General features: G+C 37.7%; 1 protein-coding gene across 1 annotated transcript in view; it reads right to left on the reverse strand.

The window, feature by feature from the left end:
• trpm5 (transient receptor potential cation channel, subfamily M, member 5) overlaps nt 1-18982 on the reverse strand; it is a 130772-nt gene that overhangs the window by 60820 nt on the left and 50970 nt on the right. The window contains exons 11-14 of the mRNA XM_030159819.1: nt 14183-14530; nt 5788-5931; nt 1827-1950; nt 1490-1635 (exon numbers count right to left, since the gene is read on the reverse strand). Of these exons, the coding sequence (XP_030015679.1) occupies nt 1490-1635; nt 1827-1950; nt 5788-5931; nt 14183-14530 (762 nt within the window). The remainder of the gene's footprint in view (nt 1-1489; nt 1636-1826; nt 1951-5787; nt 5932-14182; nt 14531-18982) is intronic.

The raw sequence follows: 18982 nt of genomic DNA on the forward strand, positions 1-18982 counted from the left end.
GTCTATTATTGTGGACATTTAGTCTGTATAATGTCTATTATTGTGGACATTTAGTCTGTATAATGTCTATTATTGTGGACATTTAGTCTATATAATGTCTATTATTGTGGACATTTAGTCTGTATAATGTCTGTTATTGTGGACATTTAGTCTGTATAATGTCTATTATTGTGGACATTTAGTCTATATAATGTCTATTATTGTGGACATTTAGTCTGTATAATGTCTATTATTGTGGACATTTAGTCTGTATAATGTCTATTATTGTGGACATTTAGTCTATATAATGTCTATTATTGTGGACATTTAGTCTGTATAATGTCTATTATTGTGGACATTTAGTCTGTATAATGTCTATTATTGTGGACATTTAGTCTATATAATGTCTATTATTGTGGACATTTAGTCTATATAATGTCTATTATTGTGGACATTTAGTCTGTATAATGTCTATTATTGTGGACATTTAGTCTATATAATGTCTATTATTGTGGACATTTAGTCTGTATAATGTCTATTATTGTGAACATTTAGTCTATATAATGTCTCTTATTGTGGACATTTAGTCTATATAATGTCTCTTATTGTGGACATTTAGTCTATATAATGTCTATTATTGTGGACATTTAGTCTGTATAATGTCTATTATTGTGGACATTTAGTCTGTATAATGTCTCTTATTGTGGACATTTAGTCTATATAATGTCTATTATTGTGGACATTTAGTCTGTATAATGTCTATTATTGTGGACATTTAGTCTATATAATGTCTATTATTGTGGACATTTAGTCTATATAATGTCTATTATTGTGGACATTTAGTCTGTATAATGTCTATTATTGTGGACATTTAGTCTGTATAATGTCTCTTTTTGTGGACATTTAGTCTGTATAATGTCTATTATTGTGGACATTTAGTCTGTATAATGTCTCTTATTGTGGACATTTAGTCTATATAATGTCTATTATTGTGGACATTTAGTCTATATAATGTCTATTATTGTGGACAGAGGCAGTAAATCCAGGTGTAGATTAAAGGCTCAGGATCTGTCCAGTCAGTCCAGCTGGGATTTACAAGGAGGACAATTAATACTGAACAAACAAGAACTGAAACTATGAATGATGAAAGAGCTGCAGCATCTGAAACTGACCACAGTGAACATGTGACACAAACAGAAGCACAGTGCTGCAGTTTGTCTAGTATGGACTGGGATTGTCTCTGTCAACTCACCATAGATTTTTTTTAGTAAGATTTTATTTTTATCAATTACTAGAAGTTTCAGGCGACCCCATTTGAATTCCAGGCGACCCCATGTGGGGTCCCGACCCCAAGGTTGAAAAACACTGGTGTAAGAAATGAATGAGCCCAGCGAGCAGCAAAGGTAAAAGTACCTAATGTGTCCTCATGAGGCTGTTGGATGCACATGTCTACCAGTGGTTAAAAGTTAAAGCGCTGCCAAATGAACATATGGTTGTGTCCCCTTGTTACCTGAACTCCATCATGTGCAAAGAAGGATTTGGCGTCTGCCTCAGTTGCCAAATTAAGGACTGTAGATTTGCTCCAGCAGTGTGTTCTCCTCACCAACAAAGCGTAAGCCCTGTCTTCACTGTTGGAGTAGCACTCTCCAAACACATCTGTCATGATAGGAACAGTGTCAGACATTTAGCTGCATGTGACAAATGTGTGATTTCAAACTCATATTTCATTCCATCTGTTTGAAAAAGAACATTTGTTTGAGGTCAGTGAATGGAACAAACCCTTACTTTGATGATTATGTTTCAGATCACATTGTCGGTTGTTGTCAGTGTGCAGTCTGTGGACTCACCAAGGGCAAACTGCTCATACTTGGCCTCCTTCATACTCCGTGCAGACTCAGCCTCCGATTCCAGTCGTGCCATCTCTTTGAGAATCTTACAACCCGCCAGCGCTGCCGCTACAGCCTCAGGGCCCTGAAGGATTAAAGACAGCAGGATCCAAGAAAGAGGTCTGAGAGGGGGATCTGAGAAGTCTAGTGAAGAATGTGAGAGCGCTTCATCCTGTGCATCTGAATGGAATGTTGTATGAAAGCACGGCTGCAGCGCATACGTGTCCAAGTTGGTTTTTTCAGGCGTGTGGAACTGAACATACTGTCCTTATACTCATAAAGTTTACTACTCATCAGTTCAAATGGAAGAACTGCCCTGTGATGGCATCAGAAAACCATCACAACACATTTGTCTACCCTTCAGACAGATATACTACCTGTTTAAAAGGTGCAGTGTGTAGAAATGAGCGGCATCTAGTGGTGAAGCTGCCAAATACAATCATCTGAATACCTACTGATGAACTCACTTCCTCTGTTTGAGTGGGAGATCCAGCCCCTGCAGCTGGAGCCCATGTTTCTTCCATCTACAGTACCACACAAACAGTGAGGCTCTTGCAAGAAACCATTTATGAAGAATTTTTCTGTATTTTTTTCATGTCCTACATGTTCTCTTATAGATCTGTGGGATTCTGGGATGTGAACGTACATGTGTTCAGTCAACCATCTTCTGAAGGCTCTTTGACTCACCTAGTCATAAACCTATCCATGAACTTAACCAGGGGCTATCATCATTAGTTCAACGACATATCAAATAATTAAATGTACACTGGGCAAAAATATTAACGTATCATGTGACACTTTAACTTTTTAATCGCAATAGGTTTTGCACTATATGTTAAATCGCACACAGTTTATTCTGTTGATCAGTGTGGTACAGATGACTGTCTGTTAGAACATGAGAGTGGTGTGTGGTGTTCAGGGAAGTTCATGTGGACGTTTTGGGGACGGTCGAAAGAAATCACAGCTCCATATCTCACGTGTCCACCAAGGTTCTAAGAGTTTTGGATTTTTCATTCTAGTTTAGTTTTATTTAGTTTTGCCTTTTTTTCTCTAATTCAGTTTGTTTTAATTCATTTTTAGAGCAGGTTTGATAGTTTTTATTAGTTTTTGTTGTTTTCTAAATGCTTAGTTTTAATTTAGTTGTAGTTTAGTTGTAGTTCAGTTGTAGTTCAGTTGTAGTTTAGTTGTAGTTCAGTTGTAGTTTAGTTGTAGTTTAGTTATAGTTCAGTTGTAGTTTAGTTGTAGTTTAGTTGTAGTTTAGTTATAGTTCAGTTGTAGTTCAGTTGTAGTTCAGTTGTAGTTCAGTTGTAGTTTAGTTGTAGTTCAGTTGTAGTTCAGTTGTAGTTCAGTTGTAGTTTAGTTGTAGTTTAGTTGTAGTTTAGTTATAGTTCAGTTGTAGTTCAGTTGTAGTTCAGTTGTAGTTCAGTGGTCTCTTTTCTCTTCTTCTCTGTGCTCCTATTCAAATCAGTCCCAGACAGGACTCTGCTGCTTTAGTCTCCATGTTTCCAGGTAGAGTGGGGACCAGAAGACGACTGGAAACCACAAGTGAACACAAGTGACGGAGCGTGAAGAACCGTATGGTGCCGCTAGCTAAAATTGCTAGAGTGAAATAAATCACTTTTGTATCAATCCAACATTGACAAAGACGAAAACAAAGGGAATTTTATCCATAATTTTTATACGTTTTAGTTAGTTTTGTAAACACACAATACAGTTTCAGTTATCGTTTTTTCTTTTAATTATAGTTTTTATTCATTTCATTTAACGAAAATGTTTTTCAATTCTAGTTTTCGTCATTTCATTAGTTTTCCTTAACAATATTAACCTCGGTACACACCATTGGCTTCCTGTAGAGCAACACATGGTCTTCTCATCAAGTTGACAGCATTGTCCGCTGTGGCCTGCAGGATGTTCTTCCACTCCTCTGACACAGAGCTATGGGATATTATCTGGAACTGTTCCTGCATGATTTGCGACATCTGTGTCATGATGACATGTGAGGAAATGTGCCATTTGGAGGTGTCTTTTTATTGTCCCCAGTATAAGAGTGTCTGAAAACTGTGAACGTTGTTTGAGCAGCGTCTGGACATGACACACTGTGTTCTAGGTGGAATCATCAGACCACTGAGAAAGTGCTCACTCACAGAGATGGACACAAAGTTTGTTTATAAGTCCAGAGAATTAACCATGTTTTACTATTATACGACATCATGAGCACATGTTGGGCCATGTGTCTGGAGTTACACAAACACTGTACATGATGCGTTTATATATTTGCTCTGTATACTAAAACACAGATGAACAGAGACAAAGCCAAAAACAGCAAAAGGTAAATTTTATACAGTTTTAAACTTCATCAGTACACTTAGTTAGAAATGCAGCTGTGAAATGTTTTGACTGAGAATCACTGAAATTACATAGTTTTATATAGTAATAAATGTCATAAATATTGATGTTCATATGTTAAATCAGAATGAACAGGACATCTTACAGCTGTAGACATGATGTGTCCCAACATTTTTGTCCTTATAGTTTATAAGCATTAATATTTCCTTAAAGTTTAATGGGAGATTTTTCTTCCTAAGTGAAATGTGAAGAAAGTAGATGGTTAGTTGTGGTAGAATATTATTATTTAGTCAGAGCACAAAGAATAATTTAGAAATTTACAGGTAAGAAATTTAAAATCATACTCACAGAGGAAAAAAAAAAATCAATGCTGAGAGTAATTAGTAAAAACCACCTCTGAGGCATTTTGGAAGTAAAGATAATAATTTAAATCAAACTAACCAATGTAATGTAATGATATGTATCATAATCTTAATATAAAACTACATTATGACATTTGTCAATATTGTTTTGTATCCCAGAACCCTGTTAGAAAAGAAACAGCTGAATTCAGTGTGTCCCAATACTTTGTCCATATAGTATAGGACTTATGCAATTACACTATGAGGCTAACGATATCAGATTGTTCTTTATTTTCACCACATTACTCTTTAGTTTGAGGTCGTCATTGTTTCTCATAATGGCCTCATAACGACAGGAGGAACATTAAGGGTGTGTTCGGTGGACCACTCACCTCTGAAGCATTTCCATACCTTATAATGTTATGATCAAACATATGTACGTTGAAACAATAGAAAGTTATTCTGTAAGTATGAACCATCCTGAAAGAATAATTGGGATGAGGCCTTCGTCATGAGAGACACTTCAAACAATCCAATTATGGACGCAGATATCCCAGCCAGTGTCTGAGAGCTCAAATGATCTGCAGAGGGGGCTGTACACACGCTGAATGCAATTACCATCATTTCAGATAATGTTTGAAATAAGACGCAGGAAAGAAGCACATCAGGGTGACTGCTTATGAGATTACAATAATTGGTTCCTTAGCTCAGTGAAGGGCAATAAAGGAATGAAAGGTGTCTGGAAAAGATGTGGAAAACAAAGAACAGTTGTCACGGATTGGTGTCATTGAAGCTATTCATTCAGCATCAATCCTGGACCGAGGTGTGTTTTTCATTCATTCTGGTCGTACTTCAGATACATCTGCACTACCTCACCCCTCACCGATGAAACTGCACCAGCACACGGCATGACCTTCATTTGAATAATGTTCTTGGAGATAAGATAGCTTTTTAGTTGACTTCAGTTCTTGATAAATATGCCATTTGCTGGGCTCTTTTATCTAAGGTGACATTTTCCTATGGCAGCGCTGACCTGCACCTGCACCCAGCTGCCCCACATCACTCTTTTCTTTTCCACCCAACACTGAATACCAAGCAGCATCAGTACAATCCAGCTCACCTCACTTTGATCTGAGCGGCTTTTATTGCTAAATTTGAGGCACATTTAGAGTTGAGGTGATTGAATCCCACAGAGCTGGAACTGAACAGAATAAAAAAAAGCTAACAAGACTGACCATAGCCCAGAAATAGTTAGCCATCTGCTGACGGTTCTGCAGGACGGCCCAGAGGAACAGATCCCTCCAAGGATGTTCACAACGCTCTTCCAGCTCAGCCAGGTTCTTCTGGCTGTGGAACAGTCGACCCTTAGCGGACTTCTCCTGAAAGACACAGAAAACATTCAACATTTGTTAAACAATCAGACATAAGCGTCAAATAAAACTGCAAGAGGATCGCAATGCATATGATGTTTTAGACCATGTTCATGCTCCGCAAATATCTAAATCTTACCGAAGGTATTTTTCTCATTTCTAGTCCAAATATGTCATCACACTTAAAATCAGACATAATCACCTAAAGAGGAACTTTTCAGTGAGATATAAGAACGTATTTTTAGATCATAGATCTTGAAAATCTTATTTCAAGAAATCTGACCAACATAGTTTTCACTTTTTCATGATTTTTTTTGCTTAATTGTAGATTTTTTTTTTTTTTTTTTTTTTTTGCTTAATTCAAGTAAATCAATCAATCAATCTGCCAGTGGAACAAGTGAAATTATCCTAGTAAGATTTCTTGAGATAAGATTTTCAAGATCTATTATCTAAAAATAAGTTCTTATATCTCACTGAAATGTGGAGAAGAACCGTGGAGGAGGAGGTGAGAAACCATGGCATCTCCTTAGATGAAGCACCAAGGATAGACTGGAAAAATCTAAATCTTACTGAGTGTATTTTTCTCATTTCTAGTCCAAATATGTCATCACACTTAAAACTAGAAGCACTCAGAGAGCACAGACCTCCACCAAGGCAGATCAGTGCCTTGGTGGAGTGCCCCCCCCCCCCCCCCATCACCACCAAAATGTAATCATTTGTTCCTTGTGCCAGTGTCAACATTTCCTGAAATTTCATCCAAATCCGTCCATAACTTTTTGAGTTATCTTGCACACAGACAGACAATCAAACAAACAAACAAACAAACAAACAAACCAACCAACGCTGACAAAAACAGAACCTCCTTGGTGGAGGTAATAAGACATAATCATCTAAACAGGAACTTTTCAGTGAGATATAACAACTTATTTTTAGACAAAATATCTTGAAAATCTTTTTTCAAGAAATCTTACCAAGATAATTTTCACTTATTCCATTGGCATTTTTTAATTTTTTTTTTTTTGCTTAATTCAAGCAAAAAAAAAAAAAAAAACACAAAAAACAGAAAATCTGCCAATGGAACAAGTGAAAATTGTCTTGGTAAGATTTCTTGAAATAAGATTTTCCACATCTATTGTCTAAAAGTAAGTTCTTATATCTCACTGAAACGTTCCTCTTCAGGGGATTCTGTCTTATTTAAAGTGTGATGAGATATTTTGACAAGAAATGAAAAAAATATGGTTGGTAAGATTTAGATTTTTGCAGTGTGCTGTTGCCTTTCCCTTCTGATGTTGAACTGATGGTGGGAAGTTAAAGAAACTACAAAGTCAACGGATATCAAAAAACCAGAGGAACATCCCATAATTACCTCCACCAGAAGGTATTGTGATCATTTTGCTGTTTGTTTGTTTGTTCTCATCTTCAGTGTAAAACTCTTCCACCCATCTTTCCCAGATCTTCCCCACAGATAGGCCTAGGCCCTGGGACCAACCCAGTCCATTTTGGTCCCAGTAGGACAAAGTTCAAGGTCACAGCAAGGTCACAACATCTACAGTTTTCCATCTGTCATCACTGAGACATTTTCCAAAATTCATCCAAAATTAAAAATGACTCCGATTCTCCTCCAGTTGGATCCACCTGTAGCTTAGAACAATCTCTTGTTACCTTATGTTTTTGCAAGGGTTTGTTTGTTTGTTTTGTTTGCTTGTTTGTTTGCTTGATTGTTTGTTTGTTTGTTTGTTTGTTGGCAAGATAACTCCAAAAGTTATGGACAGATTAGGATGAAATTTTCAGGAAATGTTGATACAGGCACAAGGAACAAATGATTAAATTTTGTTAGTGACTGGGGGGGGGGGGGGGGGCAGATCTGCCTTGGCGGAGGTCTGCGCTCTCCGAGTGCTTTTCTAGTTTATTGTGTTATGTTGAAAAAACCTGCTTTAAAATGAGCTTTTGATTGTGTGTGAATTTAACACATCTGTTTAAATCTCTACAACAGAACAGACGTCATAATGGCTCCATTTTGACCACACATTAGTTATAGCATTAATTCCCTCTGCGCTCCATTCAGGAACACTACCACAGAGACAGACGGGAAGGCTGCTTCAGAGGAGGACAGACAAAGTGATGTACTCTTTACTACAATGTCTTCCATTTATGTGCATTTCTCTGGGTTGGATGATGATGAAAAGCTCTGGAGATGGAACCTTTTCTGCAGTAGTTACATGTGGAGCCTGGGGAATGAGGCCAGGTATTTTGTAAAGGAACCAGTGATTCTGCAGAGAAATATAATGAAATGTTTGGAACACAGCCGCCTTGTCTGATGTCACTTTAACCCATGAGAGTCGGGCGCCTTGCCTTCATGACAAAGGATGAATCAGTCAATCATGTAAACACTTCACACAACATACAAGCTGTGCATTTACCTGCATCTACACCATAGCTCCCATAGCAGGTCTGTTTTTTGTTTTTTTTTTTTCACTTTTATGGTCAGAAGGAACTCATACGATGAAGCAGTTGATTTAGCTTTGATTTATTTATTTTAGATAAAGGATAAGACATGTGTGTATATTCATATGGACAAAAAGACACTGTTTATTTGAGTATTTACATCAGTAGATTTTATTACTAAAACAAAACATGCTTGATAGCAGAATTTTATTATTTTTATTTCTTTTAATGGGGGGGGGCACTAGGAATGTGGTCGGTTGAGGTGAGAACATCCTCACTGTGAAAAATGAACTATAGGGAAATGAAAAAGCTTTATTTCTAGAAAATTTGTCTTATTTTTCATCTAAATGGAAAACAAAAGCTTGACAAGAATTTTTTACAGAATAAAAATATTCTTATTTAAAAAATCAAACTTTTTGTTTATAAGGTTTTCCAGCTAATATGAAGTTTTACTGGGAACAAGTTATGGCAATATTTAGCAAACTATCTCAGTAAAGGATCCAGATTGTGTTCCTTATTTTAAAATTGAAACCACTTACACAACTTCTCAATTTATTAATGACAGCAACTAACTAACTTTTTTTTAGCCATTTATTGTTTACAGGCTTAAAACATGACAAAAATGATAACAGTTTAACATGACCCTTGACTCATTTGAAAAATGACTGAAAATTTCTTACAGCCATAAGGAATGTCGTAGAGGCTTGAAACAAAAGCCACATTTTTTCTCTCATTCACTCAAAATGTTAAATTTCTGTCACAAATGTGTTTGACAAACTCCATGTTCCCACAATCACTGCTTATTCACTTCTTACTTTTTTTCCCACATATTATACATCAATACAGTCACAGACTCACCACAAGACTCACCTGCTAGAATTTTTGAGACAGGATGCATGGTTATGGAGTAATAGTAGTTTGTTTGAGAGGTGGTTAATTTCACACAGACACCCACCTGTCCTTCATAAGGAGGAGCTTATAGGTCACATGACACAGCAGCTGTTTAGCTCAGTAGGTAACATATAAGACTCCAGTGCATAAACCCCAGGATCAATTCCTGGCTGAAAAGGTCATTTACAGTTCAGTCAAGACAATCAATTGCTTATTTTAACATTTTTTTCCCTCCTTGTTCCTCTTATTTTAAGACTTAAATTCTTATTTCCAGCTCAGTCACACACTAACATTCTTCATTTAAAGTAATTTTGTCTTAAATGAGTGTGATTTTATTTCTTGTATTACTCTGTTTGCTAAAATTCTTGCATTTTTGTCTAGTTTTACAGCACATTATGTTGTTTTTAGTTGAAAGACATTTTTGCTTGTTTTAGGAATTCTAGCCAATATTTTTTTTTCTAACCTCAGTGGTAGATTTTTTTTGCTCAATATAAGCAAATTTGACCAGATTTAGGAATATTAGGCTTATTTCGAGCAGGGCTTTTTTTTTTTTTTTTGCAGTTCTTGCTTTGGAAGCAGAGGTGTGTCAGCTTCATTTATGCTCTGTTGATCATTTTACAATGATACCTTTGGTTCTTTGGTAAGCCACACAAACTGTCTTTTTAATAGGATTATTTTACTGTCAGTGTAATGTAGAGGTGAATGTACCCTGAGGTATTGTATTTTTATGTACATACTGATTTTGTTTGTTGAATAATAAAATGTGGATCTGCCAACAGTTTATTCCTTTGTAAAAGGTTCAGGAGTGGTGGCAGCGACAAGGTATGAGAAGGTCGCTTTAATACTGAGCTGTGTTTACAAGTGATTAGAATGAAGGTAATGCGTTTAATTCAGTAGCAAAGCGCCAGTTACTGTTTATTTCATAGTGTTCATTTTACTGTTTTATTCCTTGAGACTGTGTTTTGATGTCTTTCAGTGCCACAGCTGGAGCGATGGGAGTCTGCCGGGCGCTTTCACCACAAACTGAATAAAAGATGTGCACCTTCACCTCTATTTATAGGGCACCTTTGTGGGATGTTTTACAAAGATGGAAAATCAAGTCTTTGAAATACATGTCTTTTCTTGCTCAGAAATTAAAATGCCCTTCAGTTTTGTGGATTTTGAAAAAGAAATTTAACTCACTAGTTTGTTTCTATTCATTTTTTCATGTTGAATAGAGAAGAGGGAGAGAGAAACACGAAGATTAATTTATGAAGTTCTTGAATTTGCTTTTAGTTATCATTATTCATATTAGTGACAATCATGCATGAATCATGCTTTAATAATAGCTTAGCCCAGTGGTTCCAACCTTTTTTGGCTCATGACCCCATTGTAATGTCACAAATTTCTGGCGACCCCAGACATTTAAAACTGAGACTTTTTTTTCCCCTAAAATTAATTTGTTTTTGATCATGTAATAGTTTTCTATACTATGTTGCAAATAAATGTTAATGTTAGAGGACATTTAGTCTGTATAATGTCTGTTATTGTGGACATTTAGTCTGTATAATGTCTATTATTGTGGACATTTAGTCTATATAATGTCTGTTATTGTGGACATTTAGTCTGTATAATGTCTGTTATTGTGGACATTTAGTCTATATAATGTCTATTATTGTGGACATTTAGTCTGTATAATGTCTGTTATTGTGGACATTTAGTCTATATAATGTCTGTTATTGTGGACATTTAGTCTATATAATGTCTGTTATTGTGGACATTTAGTCTGTATAATGTCTATTATTGTGGACATTTAGTCTGTATAATGTCTATTATTGTGGACATTTAGTCTGTATAATGTCTATTATTGTGGACATTTAGTCTATATAATGTCTATTATTGTGGACATTTAGTCTATATAATGTCTATTATTGTGGACATTTAGTCTATATAATGTCTATTATTGTGGACATTTAGTCTATATAATGTCTATTATTGTGGACATTTAGTCTATATAATGTCTATTATTGTGGACATTTAGTCTGTATAATGTCTGTTATTGTGGACATTTAGTCTATATAATGTCTATTATTGTGGACATTTAGTCTATATAATGTCTATTATTGTGGACATTTAGTCTGTATAATGTCTATTATTGTGGACATTTAGTCTGTATAATGTCTATTATTGTGGACATTTAGTCTGTATAATGTCTATTATTGTGGACATTTAGTCTATATAATGTCTATTATTGTGGACAGAGGCAGTAAATCCAGGTGTAGATTACTGCACAAAGGCTCAGGATCTGTCCAGTCAGTCCAGCTGGGATTTACAAGGAGGACAATTAATACTGAACAAACAAGAACTGAAACTATGAATGATGAAAGAGCTGCAGCATCTGAAACTGACCACAGTGAACATGTGACACAAACAGAAGCACAGTGCTGCAGTTTCACAACCACAGTTTGTCTGGTATTGTGATTGTTTCTCTCAACTCACTATATATTTCTTATTAGTAAGGTTTTTTTTGTATTTTTATCAATTACTAGAAATTCCAGGTGACCCCACGTGGGGTCCCAACCCCAAGGCTGAAAAATACTGGCTTAACCCATAAAGACCCAAACAGCCCCAGCGACAAAAGCCATCTACTGATCTAAACTGATAAATACCTGTTGATCCACTAATCCTGTGTAGAAAACTGCTGTAAAATGCAGTTTGTCATCTTTTCATGGTCATCAGATATGACCCATGTGGACGTTCAGAGGCTCCTTAGTTACCATGGAAACACTGCCATCTTCTACAACATTGATTCACCAGTAAAACCCATGGAGTTGGATCAATGACAGTGGATGGACACTTTTTTTTACTCAGTTATTGACAGATTTTGCTGAAAAGGTCACTTTTGAATTTACTGAGTTTTCATGAGTGTCTAAATTAAATATAGGAAATTATATATAGGAAAATACATGATTTACAGTCGAAAAGTGAAAAATATGTGTGAGAATATTATAATAGATGGTGATAAATCGCTTAAGAAAGGTTAAATAGAGAGGAAAAATCATTTGGGAAGTGCCACAAAATTAACACTGGGTCTTTATGGGTTGATTTCACATCAGATCCATACTAATCAAAATGCAGGAATTTAGAAATGCCATCCCCATTACTATCTACTTCTGCAAAGTAGATGTTCTTCCTGTTAGTCTGTCAGCAGGACACTGAATATAGTTTAAAAAGTATAGCTTGATGTCATCCATATTGAACAGACAGACCCGGGTCAAGAAATTATTGATTAAACGTCCTACTTCCACAGTATAATTATTCTTTGCTTAGTGAACTTTCTTGGGTCAATACCATGAGAGACAGAGAGAGAAGCAGTTTTTGAACTAATTCATGTCCAGACCCTCTTCTGTCTGTGTTACAGTACATTCAGTTAAACAGTGCACTGTTTTAACCCACAAAGACCCAGTGTCACTTCTGTGGCAGTTCCACTATATTTATTTCTCTAGATTTAACTTTTCTTAATTGATTTACCACAATTTATTGTGAAAATCATCTATTTTCCTGTATTTAATCCACTGATCATATAGATGTTCATAAAAGCTCAGATTAAAACTGACGATTATATCAAAAACAGACAAAACAGAAGAAAAGTGGCTTTTTCTGCAAAATCTGTCATTGACTGAACATAAAAACAAGTGTGTCCATCCACTGTCATTGGTCCAACTCCATGGGTTTGACTGGTGAATCAACGTTGTAGAAGATGGTGGCGTTTCCATGGTAACTATTAAGCCTCTGAATGTCCAAATGGGTCATATCTGATGACCATGAAAAGATGACAAACTGTATTTTACACCATTGACATGGATTAGTAGGTTTAGTGGTTCAGAAGTTATTGAACATGTTAGATCAGTAGATGGTTTTGGGTGGCTGTTTGGGTCCTTATAGGTTCAAATGTTAGAAGTGGAACAAGCACAAACATTTGTCATCAGGTGAAATTAAGGATGCAAATTATTGATTAGTCCATTAATCATTAGTTGGTTGACCTTATTGATCGATTAACGATTAATTGATAAGCGGAGATTTTCCTGAGAACCTGAATTTCTTTTTCAATACGGTCTAAAAGAATAAAAGCTAAATATTGTTTCTATACTTCATGATAAAAGCATGTCATATTCATTAATGAGTGGTTTATTGAACCATTGGATACACTCAGTGTTTCCTGTGGAATTCATCTGTTGGTGTGGTGGTGGGGAATGGGGGGGTGCACAGGTGTGCGTTTCGTCGGTGGGAGGGGGGGTATGTGGGTGGGGGGTTACTCGGCCGCACGTGCACAGTTTGGCCGGGAGATGCGTGCGTGTTGGTTGGTAACTGTGCATGTGTGCGTCCCTTTCTGTCCTCCTTCTAATACTATGGGGGTACGGGGCGGTGCAGTCCGTGCCCCCACAGAAGTGAAAGTGAAACTTTTCACTCATTTATCTTTTCCACCTCCTGAAACTTCACAAACCTGTGTCCTGGATCAGCAGCCTGGAGGAGAAGTTTTCAGCTTCTGTCTCACTGACCGGATTTTTTTTGTTTGAATTAAGAAAAAAAAAAAAAAATCTTGAATTAAGCAAAAAAATCTGCCGGTGGAACAAGTGAAAATTGTCTTCGTAAGATTTCTTGAAATAAGATTTTCCAGATCTATTGTCTAAAAATCAGTTCTTCTATCTCACTGAAAAGTTCCTCTTTAGGTGATTATGTGTGATTTTAAGTGTGATGAGACATTTGGACTAGAACTGAGAAAAATACACTTTGTAAGATGTAGATTTTTGCAGTGCAGCAGCAGACTGAACCAGATGGAGAAGCTACCTACTGCCTGGAGCCCCACCAGGCTCAGAAGAGGATTAAGGACGTCAGTAAATGCAGTGTTTAGGATGTGTTCAGACAGTGTGAGTGACAGACTTACTGTGGGAACCTTTTGGTAAAATCCCTTGCAGGAGTCATGGAGAAAGTCTTTCAGCACTTTGGCGACTTCATACAGAGTGAAGCGGGGTTTGCGGTCTCCTTGTTCAGGCGGGTGGTGCCCCGGCGGACCCGGGGTCCTGGCGGCTCCCAGCAGAACTTGCTTCTCCTGATATTTTTTGAGGAGCAAGTTGTGGAGGAGGCTCTTCTCCGAAACAGACCAGTAGAGCTCCTGCAGGCGACCATAAGTGAGGAACTCACCCAAGTTCACCCCGTTGTCCACAAAGAGGCGCACAAAGTCTGGTTTGTCGTTGATCAGTGCATCCATCATCACCTCTTCAAGGTCACACGCCTGCAGAGAGCATGTGTCTGTTAACAGCCACTCATGAAGCAGACGTTCACTTCGCTCACTGGGACAAAAAAAAGCTTTTAAATAATCAGGTTCTTTTTCTTTTCACTTCATCACACACTGAGCTTTCATATTTCATCTATTGTTGAATTCTTTTCACGTAGTTTAATCCCAAGTGTTGAAACAGTAACACTATTTTTCCATAGTGTACTTTTGTCCTTGTGCAGACTGTCCTCGTCCTACAGTTAAAAATCATCTGCCTTCACTAAACCCTGGGTGTAGGTTGAGTGGTTTTCTGGATTTACACACAACAGAGGGTGGTCGTGGCTCAGGAGGTAGAGTGAGGAAGCCAATAACCAAAGGGTTCACGGTTCAAATCCTGATCTGTCCTAGTCGTGTGCTTGTAAGACACTAGTCTTGCTGTCAGATGACCAAATTTAATTTCAGTATAAAAAAGAAAATGTATGAGCCAAAAAGGAAATGAAATATTGTAAGTTTTTTGCTTAATGGGTGTTTTTGATTTGCATTTGTATCTGTGTACTTTCTGTGTACTTTTACCTTTGTGCTGAATGTGATGACAGGGTCGATAACCTGGCCTTTCCTCCACTGTTCAGCACAAAGGGCCTGTTTTGCAAAATGAAAACCTTTTGTGGTTAAGCGAGATGACCAGATGCATATGTGCTTGCTCGCCAAAATACCGCTCTGGAAAGTTTTTGTGGTAAGGTGAGCCGAGTGTAATCTTGATTATGAACTTAAAGGGACTTCCTGTGGTTAAGAAGTGCTAGCCTAAGTGTGCAGGTGTCAAACCAGGGCGTCCAACGCTCTAGTTAAACTTAGGTGAACTTTCAAATGTGTGTTTTCTTAGAATCACCTCAAGTGGAGTGATTGACATATATCTGAGTGTTTCACCCGGCAACAACTGTCAACCAATCATATGTGTATGTTGAACTAATGTACTAAATACAGAAATCTCCAAAGTGACTAAAAACTATAAAATGTAATGAAGGGGACTCCTCTGTGGAAGCGGATTTAGGGAGTTCATATTAAGAGATACTGGTTGATAACTGACTTCTTTTTTTTTATAATTTTTTCTATTTTTGCCTGAAGCAATAAATCAAGCTTTGTTTTAACTTTTTAAACCTCAACCCTTCTTTTTGGTGAATTCTTCATTTCTCCTATGTTGGTTCTTCCATCTGAAAACATAAAGTAGTAAGTTGATCATTTAAATTAAGCGACCCCTCTCTGGTAGCGGCCAGGCTATGCTGGACTCCGTTTTTACGGAGTAATGGAGCAGTTTGGAGAAACACCAGCAGTCATGCACTTTGCGAGCACGTAGACTTTTTGCCCAGGGCACAACAAAGTCAGTTACCCGGTGTGTAAATGTAAAGATAGCTGGGACAGTAATCCATTAACTAATATTATTGTGCTTCCCTGGGATTATCGTGCTACGTACTCAACATACTGTTGTGTCCGTGGGTCAGACACTTCCCCCTCCTTGCCTCCAGTGCCACTCACACTGGTGTGTGAATACGTATGAATGTTTGGTGGTGGTGGGAGGGGCTGTAGGCACAAACTGGCAGCCACGCTTGCATCAGGCTGTGGCAACATATGTAGTTTACCACCACCAGAGTGTGAATGTGGGAGTGAATGAATAATGGATCCAATGTATGTGCTCATAAAAAAGCGCTATATAAATCTAACGCATTATTATTATTATTATTATTAGGGGGCCAAGCCGGCGGGGACTGGGGGACTCCACAGTTCCAGCGGTGCTGTGGAACCCTATTGTTTTTGTACGGATTTTTATTCATCATCTTTTTATTTTTCTCCCGCTAAAACTGTTACTGCAGCCTAAACCGTACATGGTACAGTGGTGCAATTTGGAGGGTTGGTCCAGACCCCTGCAGGGACCTCAGATGCAAAAATGCACATATATTCAAAAGCAGGGGGCGCTATAATCAAGGATAATGCGTTTTGGTCTATAACTCCCACACCGTATGTCGCACATTCAAAAACCAGACATCCTCAGATTTCTTGAATAGTAATGAATCAAGTGAGCTAGGCCACCCCCATTTCCGCCATGACTTTTTTCCCCGCAAAATGGTGAAAACTGAAAAACCTACTTTTTCGAACTCCGACTTGGGAGTTTTTCCGATCTGCGTGAATTTTCACACATACACTCTTCTCATGGACTTGATCCAAAGTTATCATAAGAATTTTGTTTGGTCGAAAAATTCGCAAATAATTAACGAACAAATTTCTGTAGCTAGCTAAAAAAATGCTAACTCTTACATATCTCAGTCCAAGTAAATGCTATCAACACCAGGTCTTAGATCCTTGGTTCTCATGTGACTCTGAGGGTATAAGCTGAATTTGGTGAATGTTGGCCACTAGGGGGCGCTGCAAATATAAAAAATTTATATCTCCTAAACGGCTTGACCGATTTCTACAAAATTTGGTGGGCATGATGGAGGGCCAATCTTGAGGCCATATCTCTAAGGTGGGCGTGGCTGAACAATGTGGGCGTGGCTTATTACAAGTTAAACAACAAACATTTCCTACAGCTGAACTGTTCTGCTGAGGGCTGTGAAATTTCTATGGACCCTATAGAATAGGACACAGATCTACCAGAGCAAAAACTGTGGATGTACTCCACTAGGTGGCGCTATAACAGACAAATACGCGTTTTTGCCTCTAACTTCCACATTTTAAATGACACATTCATAAACTTTACATCTTTGTATTCCTTGGATAGAGATGAGTCTTCTGAAATAGTCCACGCCCATGTCCGCTTCATATTTTTCTTTCTAAGTCGCTACATATCGAAAACATACTTTTTCGAACTCCTACTAGGGTTTAAGTCCCATTCGCTTCAAACTTTGCACATACAATCTCCAGAGGCTTCTAATCTAAAGTTATCACAATCAGTTTGCTGCTGTAAAAAATGTGCTAGTTATAAATGAACGAATTTTTTTGCTAGCTAAAAAACACATATTGTTGCATATCTTTGACAAAGTAAGTGCTATCAACATCACACTTAATATACTTGTTTTAGAGATCAACCAGATGCTCTGTGCCAAATTTGGTACAACTCGGGCAATAGGGGGTGCAATAAAAAGCGAAATATCAAGTCACAAAAAAGTTGGTCCGATTCACACGAAATTCGGTGAGCATGATATGGGGTCACTCCTAAGACCAGCTGTAAAGTTTGGTAATAATTGGTCAATGTGGGTGTAATTTATTACAACAAATCCCAGTCCCACACATTCCTCCTTTTGCATTCCTAATGCATTGGTCCCATTCCAGTGAATGCAGGGAATCCGGCTCCAACTGTTCCTGCAGCCTAAAGCGTACATGGTAGAGCGCTGACATTTGGAGGGTTGGTCCAGACCCCTGCACGGAACTGAGACGCAAACAATTATATATGTCCACCAGCAGGGGGCCATAGAACCAAGGCATATGCATTTTGGTCTATAACTCCCACACTGTATGTCACACATTAAAAAACCTCATATCCTCAGATTCCCTGAATAGGGTTGAATCACATGGGCGTGGTCAGGCAGATTTGGGGGACGACTTTTTAACCGACAAAATTGCAAAAACTGGAAAATCCTACTTTTTCAAACTCCTACTTGGGATTTGATCTAATCTCCTTGAATTTTAGCATGTACGGTCTACCAATAGACATGATACTAAGTTATCAATAGAATTTTGTTCTGTCAAAAAATTTGAAAATTATTGATGAATAAATTTCTGTAGCTAGCTAAAAAATGTTAACTATTACATATCTCGGACAAATTAAATGCTATCAACACCAAATAGCAGATACTTGGTTGACATGACACTGTGAGGGTATGAGCCAAATTTGATGAATGTTAGCCTCTATTGGGCAGTGAAAATATATAACATTTTTATCTCTGAAACGCCTTTACAGATTTCTATGAAATTTGGTGAGTATGATGTGGGGTCACTCCTGAGACCAGCTGTAAAGTTTAGTAATGATTGGTCAACGTGAGTGTAATCTATTCCAACTAATCCCAGTCCCACACATTCCTCCTTCCACTCTACTGGTGCATTTGTCCCATTCCAGTGAATACAGCGGCTCAGACGGTGGAATACTAACTCCAACTGTAAACCCTTATGAACAGGGCCCAGCCTCCACCAGCTCAGCCCCAGACCCACGTCCTTCGGGGACGACTTCCGTGGGCTCTGTGGGGCCTGGGGTCCGAGTGGGCGGGGAGGCTTGGCCCCCGTTCATAACTGCTCGCAGTTCTAGTTATTATTATTTTTATTATTATTACACTGACACATGGATGCACATCTGTTATAACCATGTGAAAATATTTGTCTTAACATGAAAGTACAAACAGTTAAAGGAAAAAGTCACTGTTTTTAACACTGCTCTCCTTTTTTTCCCACATCTAATTACCTCACAGAAAGAAATCATCTCCATGA

This window comes from Sphaeramia orbicularis, chromosome 3 (assembly GCF_902148855.1).
Source record: "Sphaeramia orbicularis chromosome 3, fSphaOr1.1, whole genome shotgun sequence".
NCBI lineage: Eukaryota > Metazoa > Chordata > Actinopteri > Kurtiformes > Apogonidae > Sphaeramia > Sphaeramia orbicularis.